The sequence below is a fragment of the Notamacropus eugenii genome, chromosome 3 (genome assembly GCF_028372415.1).
Source record: "Notamacropus eugenii isolate mMacEug1 chromosome 3, mMacEug1.pri_v2, whole genome shotgun sequence".
Classification (NCBI taxonomy): domain Eukaryota; kingdom Metazoa; phylum Chordata; class Mammalia; order Diprotodontia; family Macropodidae; genus Notamacropus; species Notamacropus eugenii.
In genome coordinates, this window is record NC_092874.1 from 302701636 (window position 1) to 302715205 (window position 13570).

The 13570-nt window shown below is 41.7% G+C and overlaps 1 protein-coding gene across 1 annotated transcript in view; it reads right to left on the reverse strand.

Annotated features, from left to right (window-relative positions):
* SULT4A1 (sulfotransferase family 4A member 1) overlaps positions 1-8463 on the reverse strand; it is a 44758-nt gene extending 36295 nt beyond the window's left edge. Inside the window, exon 1 of the mRNA XM_072596369.1 lies at positions 7982-8463. Coding sequence (XP_072452470.1) covers positions 7982-8150 — 169 coding nt within the window. The 5' untranslated portion in view covers positions 8151-8463. The remainder of the gene's footprint in view (positions 1-7981) is intronic.
* Between the last annotated feature and the right edge of the window lie 5107 nt (positions 8464-13570).

Below are 13570 nucleotides of genomic sequence, written 5' to 3' on the forward strand. Positions count from 1 at the left end.
TTTTGATACCTAAACCAGGAAGAGACAAAAGAGAGAAAGAAAATTATAAACCAATTTCTCTAATGAATATAGATGCAGAAATTTTAAATAAGATTTTAGCAAAATGAATACAGCATCTTATCATGAGAATAGTACATTATGATCAGGTAGGATTCATATCAGGAATGCAGGACTGGTTCAATACTAGGAAAACTATTAACATTATCGATCATATCAACAACAAAACTAACAAAAACCACATGATTATCTCAATAGATGCAGAAAAAGCTTTCAACAAAATACAACACCCATTCCTATTAAAAACACTAGAGAACATAGGAATAAAGGGAACTTTCCATAAAATAATAAGCAGTGTCTACCTAAAACCTTCAGCAAGCATTATATGCAATGGGGATAAGCTAGATGAATTTTCAGTAAGATCAGGGGTGAAACAAGGATGTCCATTATCACCACTAGTATTCAATATGGTACTAGAAATGTTAGCTGTACCAATTAGACAAGATAAAGAAATTGATGGAATAAGCACAGGCAAAGAAGAAACTAAGTTATCACTCTGCAGATGATATGATGATCTACTTAGAGAATCCCAGAGACTCAAGTAAATAACTACTTGAAATAATAAACAACTTTGGCAAAGTTGCAGGTTACAAAATAATCCTGCACAAATCTTCTGCATTCCTATATATTAGCAACAAAGTCCAACAGCAAGAGATAGAAAGAGAAATCCCATTTAAAGCTAGGGTAGACACTATAAAATACTTAGGAGTTTACCTGCCTAAATAAACCCAGGGACTATATGAACACAATTACAAGACACTTCTTGCACAAATAAAGTCAGATTTAAGTAAGTGGAAAAACATCAGTTGCTCATGGGTAGGCCGAGCTAATATAATAAAAATGACAATTCTACCTAAATTAATTTACTTATTTAGTGCTATACCAATTAAATTATCAGATAATTATTTTCTAGAGCCGGATAAAATAATATCAAAATTCATCTGGAAGAACAAAAGGTCCAGAATATCAAAGGGACGAATGAAAAGAAATGCTAGGGAAGGTGGCCTAGCGCTACCAGATCTCAAATTGTACTATACAGCAACAATTATCAGAACCACTTGGTATTGGCTAAGATACATAAAGGTAGACAAGTAGAATACACTTGGCACTCAAGACACAATAGGCAAGTAATATAGTAACCTCCTGTTTGATAAACCCAAGGACCCCAGCTTCTGGGATAAGAACTCACTGTTCAACAAAAATTGCTGGGAAAACTGGGTAATACTGTGGTGGAAACTAGGCATAGACCCATGCCTGACACCATACATAAGAATAAAATCCAAATGGGTCCATGATCTAGGTATAAAGATTGATACCATAGACAAACTGGAGGAGCAAGGAATAGTGTATTTATCAGATTCATGGAGAAGGGAAGAATTTTTTAATAAAGAAGAGATAGAAAGCATTATGAAATGCAAGATGGATAATTTTGATTACATTAAACTGAAAAGTTTTTGCACAACCAAACCCAATGCAACCAAAATTCGGAGGGATGTAGTAAACTGGGAAAGAATTTTTACAGTTAATCTCTGGGATAAAGGCCTCATTTCTAGAATATATAGAGAACTGATTCAAATGTATAACCATACAAGTCATTTCCCAATTGATAAATGGTCAAAGGTTATGAACAGGAAATTTTCAGAGGAAGAAATTAAAGATATCTATAATCATATGAAAAAATGCTCTAAATCACTTTTGATTAGAGAGATGCAAATCAAAACAACGCTGAGGTACACATCACACCTATAAGATTGGCAAACATGACAGAACAAGAAAATGATAAATGTTGGAGAGGATGTGGGAGAGTTGGAACACTAATTCATTGTTGGTGGAGCTGGGAGCTCATCCAACCATTCTGGAGAGCTGTTTGGAACTATGCCCAAAGGGTTACAAAAATGTGCATACCCTTTGACCCAGCAATATTGCTACTAGGACTGTATCCCCAAGAGATCATAAAAATGGGAAAGGGTCCCACATGTACAAAAATATTTATAGCAGCATTCTTTGTAGTTGACAAAAACTGGAAGTCAAGGGGATGCCCATCAATTGGGGAATGACTGGATAAATTATGGTATATGAATGTAATGGAGTACTATTGCTCCATAAGAAATGATGAACAAGAAGACTTCAGAGAGGCCTGGAAGGACTTATATGATCTGATGCTGAGTGAAAGGAGCAGAACCAGGAGAACTCTGTGCACAGCAACAACCACAGTGTGCGAAAGTTTTTTCTGGTAGACTTGGAACTTTGTAATAACGCAAGAACTTAAAAAAAAAATCCCAATGATTTTCTAAGGCAAAATGCCTTCTACACCAGAGAAAGAACTATGGGATTCATTCGCAGAATGTAGCAGATTATGTTTGTGTGGGTGCATTTGTGTATTATGTTTTTATTTGCTATATGATTTCTTCCATTTATTTTAGTTCATCTACATAGTATGACTCTAGTGAAAACATATTCAATAGGAAAGTATATGTAGATCCTATATAGAATTGTATGCCATCTTGGGGAGGGAGAGGGGTGGTGGGGGGTAGGTGTGGGGAGTTAAAATCTAAATTTTATGGTAGTGATTGTAGAACATTAAAAAAATAAATTTAATTTAATTTAATAAAAAGAAATATTTAACTTAATAACTTGTATTTCTCCAGGGCTTCACAGTTTACAAAGGACTTTCCCCCACAGCAATCTTAGGAGGTAGGTCCTATAAGTACTATTCTACTTACCAGACTTAGAAGCAAATATAAGCTCCCCAAAGTAAGGGGACTAGTCCAGAGTCACCCAACTGGGAACAATCAGAAGCAGGATTGAGATGAAAGTACCTCCTGACTAAGTCAATGATCCTTCTATTATGCCATGACTTCTCTCAAAAATGCTTATTAGCACTAGCTATGGCTCATTGGGCCTGCTTGGTGCCACAGTCTTGAATGGCAGGGTCTGAACATCTTGTCTGTTCTAGAACCAGCCTAGAAAACTGGTTGACACTCCTTGACTGATTTCTCTGGGCCATGTTCCTTCTCTCCACAGATGCGATGGAGCTAGCTTGAAAAAGCAAAATTGTTAAATTTCCAGACAAGGCTACAAATCAAGGCTTGCTTTGCTGTTTTGCTGGTTGATTGTCTAAACTTAATAAAGTGATGGAGATGTTATTAATGCTAATTAAACTGAAAAGTGTGTCATGCTTTTCAGAGAGCCCGTTGTTAAATTATTTACCAACACACCCCCACCTCTGGCTCACTATATGAACTGAAGTCTATGAGACTCCAGTATGAACAAAGACAGAGCCACTTGGTTCTTCTGGCAACAAGTCACAAGGTTAAATGTGACCCCTGCCCTCAAGGAGTTGACTGTATGGTGAGGGAAAGAACTATAGTACCAGTTAGAATAAGTACCAGAAGATAGATAAGAACCAAGGGTTTTGAAAATGGATAGAAGGAAGTTGATTGCTTCTAGCTTGGGATCAGGGTAGCTCAAGGACAGTGGAGTTGGAAACTCATGGTCACCAAGTCCATTGACTAAAGTGTATGCATCATAATCAAAGAAGAAACCTTCATGATGTAGCACAAAGCCTATTTAATCTTACCCTACACGTTTTTGGAACAAGTTTGATGCTCTTAGTTGTCCAGCCTACAGCAGATTGTAAGCAGCAAATCAGAATATATCAGCCAGAAGAGGCAAAAGAAAGGCAGGAAAATGAGCCATGCTAGGAGAGACAGGCACAGTGATGACAATGGTGAGTGACAGCCAATCAGTTGACCATAGATAGAACAGGGCTTCTTAACAGGGAGTCGGTCACATCTCATACCAAGATAAGGTCAGGCTGGATAAATAATTTAGACATAAAGGGTGATAGCATAAGTAAATTGGGGAAGCATGGGGAAATGTACCTTTCAGATCTGTAGATAAGGAAAGAGTTTATGATGAAACATGAGATAAAGAGGGTCACAGGAAATAAAACAGATGATTTTGATTACGTGAAATTAAAAGGCTTTTATACAAACAAACCTAATGCAGCCAAAATTAGAAGAAAAAAAATCCAGAAGGAAACTGGGGGGAAAATTTTTACAGGAAGTTTCTCTGATAAAAGCTCATTTCTCAAATACCTGGGGAACTGAGCCAAATTTGTAAAAAAAAAAAAAAAAAAAAAAAAAGAGTCATTCCCTGATTGATAAATGATCAAAGGATATAACAAGGCAGATTTCAGATAAAAAAAAATCAAAGCTATCAAGTCATATTAAAAAAAAAATACTCTAAATCACTATTGCTTAGAAAAATGCAAATTGAAACTACTCTGAGGCACCATCTTGCACCTACCAGAATGACAAACATGACAGAAAAGGAAGATGGCAGGGAGGGGATTTGGAAAAAGAGGGACACTAATGCAGTGTTGATGGAGTTGTGAACTAGTCCAGTCATTCTGGAGAACAATTTGGAACTATACCCAAAGAGCTATAAAATTGTGTATACCCTTGACCTCAAAATACCACTACTAGGTCTAAATTCCAAAAAGATTTTTTTAAAAAAAGGGAGATCCATATATACAAAAATTTTGATAGCAACTTTTTGTGGTAGCAAAGAATTGGAAATAGAAGGGATGCTCATCAATTGGGGAATGGCTGAACAAGTTGTGGTATATGATTGTGATACGAGAAAAGATGAGCAAGGGGCTCTCAGAGAAACCTGGGAAGACTTATATGAAGTCATGGAAAATAAGTGAGAGGTTTACTAGGTGGAACGGTGGATACAGCATGGTCCTGGAGTGAGGAAGACCTGAGTTCAAATCCAGTCTCAGACACTAACTATATGATCCTGAGCAATTCACTTAACCCTGTTTGTCTCAGTTTCCTCACCTGTAAAATGAGCTGAAGAAGGAAATGGCAAACCACTCCAGTGTTCTTGCCAAGAAAACCCCAAGTGGGGTCACAAAGAGTTGAACATGACTAAACAACAACAAAAAGGAAAAGAAAGTGATCAGAACCAGGAAAACATTGATAATGTAGGGAAGATCAACTGTGAAAAACTTAGTTCCTCTGATGAAGACAATGATACAATTTCAAAGATCCCATGATGATAAATGCCATCCATCTCCTGAGAGAGAACTGATGAACTCTGAATGCAAACTGAAGCACTTTTTAATACTTTTTCGTTTTCGTTTTAGTTTTTTCCAAAATGGCTAATGTGGAAATATGTTTTGCACAACTTCACATGTATAATCAATGTCAAATTGCTTGCCTTCCCAAGGAAGAGGGTGGAGTTGGAGGGAGGGAAAGAATTTGGAAGTGAAAATTTTTAAAGAATTGTTTAGAAGATGTTTCTTGTAATTAGGAAATATTTAAAGAATTTAATAAAAAATATATAAAATTTAACAAGTAAGAAATCAGTTTATTTCATAGGGTTCCTGAAGTTGGGTGGGAAAAAAATGACATTTTTATTTTCATTAAGCTCTAACTGAAATTGAGCATTCTCTTCAATTCTTTTAAAACATTGTCCTAAGAAGTTTCTCCCAAAGAGTCCTTGACCAAAATAAGGTTAAAACTAGAAGAAGAGCCCTCCTCAGTCTATTGGGTGACCTTTTCCCTCCCCCTCCATAGGATTTTCAGGAGGATATCACCAAAACACAATATTGGCAGGCTTGGATAGGGGTGGTCTGTATCACTGAAGCAAATGCCCACATGGATGAAATAACAGAAACAGTAAAGAATCAAAAGAAGTTGATATTCAAAACACCCAAACATCTGTGCCCCCTTAAGTATGTTTAACTTTCTTGGAAGGTGGTGAAGCCTTGGAAGGAAAAAAACAATAATTATTTAAAATCCACTCATTGAAAGAAAGCTTAAGACTTATGTGGAGCCCCATTATAGAACCACCAGATGAATTGTGCATGCTCAACACTTGCTCTGTAGGAAGGACATGGAACTTTGGTCCTTGGTGATCATCAAGGAGAATATTTTTTTAAAAAAACAGACAACAAAAAAAATTCACAAGTAGAATTATCTGGAGCAATTTAGGGCAGGGGGAAAGGGTCCAGGACAACACCCATGGGACATCCTTGGACTATTCATTCTGGAAATCAGCATTAAGCACCTACTGTGCGCTGTGCTGTGCTGTGCAGAGCCCTATAGGTGTAGAGGCTAGGGAAAATGCAATGTAGAGGATATAGGTTCCGTGCCGTTGGTGAAGCTCATGGTTGAGTAGGAGGATAGGACTTCCACCCAATAACTATAATGCACTTCTTGTCCACATCAGTACATTGGACAGGGGCAAACCCAGTACCGGGTGACATTGGAGGGGAAGTCACAGAGTGCTTCCTGGCATAATGTTGCCTTTCACCTACCTCAAGATAGAAGAGGCAGCCCCCATGGTCTCCTGGGATCCTTTTCCATATCTGTTATTCTCATGCTATATCTTCTTTTTGCCCAACTACATTATAAGCCCTTTGAGGGCAGAAACCAGATCTTATATTTCATAGAATCATGTAGTCTGAATGAAATATTAGATAGTATAGATAGCTCATTTTACAGAAAGAGAAACTGAGATCCTGGTGTCATGTAGCCTAGACCCCAAGTCCTTTCCCACTATGCCTCCCTATTGTTTATTTTCCTTCTACTCACCAGAACAAAACTCACACAGTAAGCACTTTGAATATAGTGGCTGATGAAGATGGATGATTCTATCATATTTCTAACTAGACCTTTCCTCAGAAGATTCCCATAGCTATTTGCAAACAAGTAGCTCTCCCCTCTCCAGTACAGTTGGAGGTGAAGTAGAAAGAGAGCTGAAGTGAGTTGCCCAAGGTCACCCAATAAATCAAGGATGGAACTGGACCCCTCAATTCTGAGAAGGGTTGAGGGAATCATACTTCATTCTTTCCAAATTCCAGGAAGGCACCAGTTGAAGAGAGTCCTGGACCTACCTAGGTGGCTTCATTTGACACACAATTTTCAAATTGCTGAACCACACAAGGCATAATAGTAAATCCCAACCAATTTTTAACCTGCCAGGTGGAGCTGAGGACCTTCCTACAAATAAAATGTGAGGAAAGGAAGAGACATTAGAGATCATCGGCTACAACACATTAGTTTTTCAGGTGGATAAATGGACCCGGAGAAGGGCAGTGACTCACCCAAAGTCACACAGCAAGTTAACAACAAAAGCATAACCAAAACCCAGATCTCCTGACTTCCAACCTATCATTCACAGAACGGAGCAATTGGAAAGGGACCTACAAGACAGTGGAGCTCAGTCCCCTCATTTTAAACAAGTGAGATTTTGTTGCACAGCATTTGAAGTATCTACCCAATCCTTCGCAGATCAGCCTGGATTTATGCTTTTGGAAGACCTGAACTAAAGTGCAAGAAAGCCCAGGGCCTGCCAGTGTCTTGGGTAGTCAGAGGCACCTGTTAAATGTATATCTCTTCCACCTCAATTTTACACACACACATACACACACACACACACACCACTCCCCACTCCTTCCCACAAACAGCCTGGCCATGGGAAGAACTTGGAATTTGGAGTCAAAAGATGTATGTTCAAATCCTGGCTCAGTCCCTTAGTTCCTGTGTGACCTTAGGTCAACCCCTTAGGCCAATTGGAACTCAGTACCCCCAATTTCCTTGCAGAACAAGGAATTGGACCAGATGGCCCCTAACATTCCTTTCTATTTGAAATCCTTGAACCTACTTCTTTGAGAGCCAGGAGGTAAGCTTCTCTCCCACCTGCTGCCCTTCCCCACTCCCACCCAAGCTCCCAAACCATCCCCCATCCCCCTCTGGCCCCACCCCAGGCTGGGTGCAGCGAAGTCCTCCCACAGCCCCACCCACCCTGTCCGAAGAAGGAAGATGTGGGAGAGAAGTGGGGGAAGGGGACCCTTCTTAATAGAAATGACCCCACAGAGGTTGGATGAGGGAAGGCGTGAAGCTCCCACCTGACTTGGGGTAGGTCACGATCCAGACGTCGCTGTCCCTCACTGGGAAATTGGCAATCTCCTCCATCTTCCCCCTGCAGAAAGGCGGCAGTCGGACACCGTGGTGTTCAAAGTATTTGCTCTCGAACTCGCCGGGGGTGCTCGGGGTCTCCGCCTCGCTCTCTGCCATCCTGACTCCCTACCTCACCGCCGCTCCCGCAGCTTCAGTTGGAAGGATGTTGCTGGCCCTGGCTTGTGGCCCCTGGCCCTTAACTCTCCTGATTCCCCTTCTCCTTCAACTGAGATAGATAGAAGGAAGGAGGCTGTGCTGGGGCCGAGGAAGCCGCTGTCCTTGGTCCTAGGTCCTTGGTACGTATGTGGTCCCTGCTCCTCTCTCCCTGGGGCCCAGCCGCTCCCTCCTGCAGATGGATGAAGGGAAGGATGCTGCTCTGAGCCAGAGGATGCCGCTGTCCTTGGTCCTGGGTCCTCGGCCCCAGCTTTTCCTCGTGCCGCCGCCTCCTGCGGCTGGTTGGAGCCCTGACTGGATGCTCAGCTGGTCCCCAAGCCCCTTCCCTCCCTCCCTCCCTCCCTCCCCCGTGCTTCCTCCCCCAGCGAAGTCTAGATGCTCCGGGGGACAGATGGACAGACACGCAGAGGGACTGAGCTCGCTGGCCAGAGGCCCCTCCTCTGGGGATGCGGGGGCAGAGGACCAAGTGAAGCTCTCTGGGCTGGCCGGGTTTTTCCCCCCACGACGCTCACACACACACAGACATACACACACAGACAGACACACACACACAGCACCGCGCCCCAGAGAGGAGCCTGCACCCGCAGCACCAGGGCTCAGGAGAAGGTGACGTAATGCACCCGTGGCTCCTCCTCCGCCCCAGCCCCCGGAACCACCCCATCCCTGAGCCCCGCCTTCCCTTAACCCTGAACCTGCCACCCTGTTCTGGATCTCAAGATTGCAGGAATTAGAGCCGGATGAAATGTTCGATATCATCTAGTCAACCCCATAAGGAAACTGAGGCCCCCAAAGTGGAAAGGGTCTGACTCACAGTCACGCAGGTGAGGAGAGCCTCGAGCACTCCCATCAGCCTTCTCTTTCTCTCCCGCATCAGGACCAGAGGTCAAGTGCGTCCCATTCGATAAACACTGATGATGACTGTTGTGTTCAGAGCTCTGTGCTGTGAAAATAAGTTTTTATAAGAGAGGTGGTCACACCTCTTGGAGATTACAGTCTAGCAAAGGAGACTCTCCCTAGTTTCAGACAACCCAAGATAACAACAGCACCAATAGTAGTTAGGCGCAGGATGTCGGGGCTGGGAAGTGCCTTAAAAAGTAGAAAATATTTTGTTGGGGGCCCTTAGAACCTACACTGTCAGAATAGAGGGCATTTAGCACATGGAATGTCACAGATGAGATGAACTTTATACTATGGAATGTCATAATTGGGAGAGACCCTCCTAAAAGAAATTAAGACTTGAGATGTACCTTGGAATGGGAATGTCAGAGCTGGGAGGGACTTTAAAACAGAAAAATGAGTGATCTGGAAAGGAGCTTAGAACAGGGAATATCAGAACTAGAAGGGACCTTAGAACATAGAATGTCTATAGAACATAGAGCTGAGAAGTTTCCTAGAACAGAGAATGTAAGAAGTGGGAGGGCCTTTAGTGGATAAAACATTGATCTTGAAGATATAAATTTTCTAAAAATGTTCATCTGATATAGAGGATATTCTATTATGAGTCCAAATGGAGGAGGGATTCCCTGTAGATTGAAAGGTCCTGTTTTGCAGGTAACACTGCATTGATTTTGTGGAGACTTAGAATGCTTCAGAGACTCCTAAAGGAAATCTATGGCCACTCAGAAAAATTCAGTACCACACACTACATATAAAAACCAAGTGGATGGATTAGATAATGCAGTGCAATTGGAGGGACACCTAGCCCAAACACTGGTCCATCAGTAAACGTATTTTAAAAGGACTCAGAATTGAATGAGAGGAAGAGATTAGTCTGGTTTGAATTGGTAAATCTTGCTTTCAATGATTCCAAGCTGTTTCAAACCATGTGCATTGCTAACTAACATTATTCATTAGAAATGTGAACAATACTACAGACTGAACCAGCTCACAGATTTAGAAGCTCAGAAATGGGAAGGACCTCTTAAGGTCCAACTTAAGCCAAACCAGGCATTCCCTCAATAACTTCTCTGTCTGGTAACAATTCATCTGCTGCTTGAAAGCCCCTAATAGCAAAGAAAGGACAATTAGTTGTGCAGTGGATAGAGTATCAGGCCTGAAGTCTGAAAGATTCATCTCTGAGTTCAAATCCAGCCTCAGACACTTACTAGCTGTGTGACCCTGGGCAAATCTCTTAGCCTTGCTTGCTTTAGTTCCTCATGTGTAGAGTGAGCTGGAGAAGGAAATAAGTGGCAAACCACTCCAGTATCTCTGCCAAGAAAACTCCAAATGGGGTCATGAAGGGTCAGACGCAATTGAAACAACTGAACAGCAACAGCACCAGAACAAACTGTACGTAATAGAAAATCGTGGCTTCATGCATGTTCATTTTCTGTTCTTCATTGTGTATGTAAATATTCATGTTTGTTGCTGACGTTTGCCTACCTCAGGACCACAAAAAAAAGAGGTTTATTTTTAACAAATGTCTCTAGTTCAGGAACAGCTATTACTTCCCAATGAAGCTTATCCCACTTTTGGACAGTCTCTTATATTGGATCTCAAGGGATCCACATTCTTTCCCATCTCAGTGATCTGGAACTGAAAACTATTGTGTATAAACACCATTTCCTGATCCAACACTTAATGTTCCATCAGGTTTATCTACTACAATCTTACTGCCTTCCTCATTTCCCACTCTAGAAGTACTAACTCCATCCACTGTGCCCTCTGGAATGCCTGTTGCATAAATAGCAAACTTGTTTTCATCTTTCTTTCTTACTTCTTCAGTCTTCTAGACTACACTGAAGTATAGATCTCTCTGATGATCCTGCTTCCCTTGGCATCTTTTCTAGTACTAGCTACACTTCATCTCTTACCACCACTGACTTCCTAGTCAGAATACTCCTTTTCCCCCATTGCTTCCCTACCTCAATCACTTTCACTAAGCAATATTTTCTCCATTGACATTTCATGTTATCTAAATTTATCATCCAGTCCCAATCCTGGTGACTGTTACTATAGACCTCCAGGACTATGCAGGACCTTCTTTCCTCAATGAATTAATTGTTCAGCGGATGAGCATGTATGGAGAAAAGGAAGGGAAAAATGGGAGAAATCATGAATGAATGAATTTATTAAATAAAAAAGTCAAATAAATGAATTAATTAATAAATAGCCTCCCTTTCCTTCAATTTGACCCTTGCAACCTTGGGTTTCCATAAAAGCAGACACACACAGCAGGACAAGCCTCTTATTCCCTCCCTTTGTCAGGAAGCGTGCTGATTACAAGGGAAATCCAATAGATTTGGCTTTTATTTATTAAACTACCTCAGCTGAATGTTTCCAGCTTCTTTTCCTGGCCACAGCCTGTGATTCAGTTCCCATTCATCTATGAAGGGGTGGTAAAGGCTCAGCAGAAGGACTTGAGGAAAACAGAGCATGAAAAGGAAGAAAATGTGAAAACTGGATTCCTGGGGGCAAAGGCAGAATAGGGTGCCTGTCACATTCCTGTAATTGGTGAGGGTTTGGGTCTCTCTTGTAGTGACCTGATGCAGAGCGTGGCAAGCAAGTGAAAATGGACACCAGAGGGAAAATTTGGTCTTTGCAGCAGTCACTGGACTGGGTATCAGGAGGCCTGGACTCTTGGCCTTCTTGCTGATATCCCTGGCCCATCTGGACTTTGCTGTCATGCCCCATGAGCCCTCTGCTTAACCCCTGGTCTATCAGCTCCCTCCATGGGAGCAGCTTGAGGGTAGGGCTTGTCATGGCCCCAGTAGTTGGCACAGGGCCTGCTAGCACTTAGAGAGGACAGAAGTCAAGTTTTTCTGCTCCAGAGGCAAGCTCTTTCCTCTGCCTGGGCATTAATTTCTTCAGTAATATGAGATCAGAATATGTAATCTCTAAGACCCCTCCCAGCTCTGCCACCCCTGTTCTAGGGCCCCTCCCAGCTCTGACATCCCCTGTTCTAGGGCCCCTCCCAGCTCTGACATCCCCTGTTCTAGGGCCCCTCCCAGCTCTGACATCCCCTGTTCTAGGGCCCCTCCCAGCTCTGACATCCCCTGTTCTAGGGCCCCTCCCAGCTCTGACATCCCCTGTTCTAGGGCCCCTCCCAGCTCTGACATCCCCTGTTCTGAGTCCCCTCCCAGCTCCAAGATAACGTGTTCTAAGGCCTCTCTCAGCTCTGACATTTCAAATTCTAATTTAGGCCTATTTTGTGAGTGCAAGGTCATACTTCGGAGTTGTTTATTGTCAATTACATTTCTTGGATTATTATGGAGATCGAACAGCCTTTCAACGGTTTGAAATTTGTTTTTCCCCCTCCAAAAAATGTTGGTTCATATCCTTTAAGCATTTAGTCATTATTAATGTTTTTCTTGAATTATATGATTTCCTTGTATATTTTAAAAGCCAAGTTTTTATCTATAATAAAATAAAAAATATTTCCCAATTTATGAAATTTCTATTTATCTTAATTGCATTGCTTTCTGTTGCAGAAATAAATAAACAGCTACATCTATATTGTTTCCCATAAGAATGGACATTAGTCCAGGAGCCAGAACACATCTATCTCTTAGTAGGTGTGACCTTGAACAAGGCAACAAACCTGTCTGACCTTCAATTTCCCTCATTTGTAAAATGAATATAGTAATAACAATACATTATAATTCCATTTCTTCGATAAATAGAAATTTCTTTTTTATCCACAATTGAGATAAAGGCAGTATTATCTGTTCCCAACTTTGGATTATAAGTCTATCATCCAAACGGCATTAATTGTGGTCCATGGTTTCAATGCCCTGACAGCACATTGGGGCTTTCCATCAGTGTACATAACCCTGCAAGGCTGGAGCTCACAAGTGAAGAGGAGAAATCAAGCACCTGGATCCACCAGGGAAATTGCTCAGAGCTACTCAAGTTGCCTCTTGCTACCAAATCCAGACCTGGAGGGTGAGATCTCTGTGGTCAATGAGTCAAGAAACTCTTGGAGGAACTAATTTGGTTTCATTGGATGTTCTCACTCTAATGAAACCAGAAGGAATCTTTATCTCATGGATACTTTCTTTAGGAAAAGAGTCAGGACCAAATATCACACACAAACACACACATGGAAATCAGATTGACTATAATCCAGCAAACAGGAAGCTACTGGCTAATCAGCTGATTAGGAAATCACTTGCTTAGAAAGAAAAATAAAAATGAGAAGCTATCTTAAATACATCACTGGATCTGTGATTTCACTGATAGGGACATTCATTTATTCAAGTCCATCTGGGCCTGCCCATCCTGTCTGACTCCTGCTTATAGCCCCCCATAGATCTGCCCCAGCAGTCTATCTTGCTTGCTAGAGGTCTCCTACATCTTCTGACATTGCATGGATGCCAGTGGGGCACATTGGCTCCCCATCAATTATGGCCAGTCTATCCTTT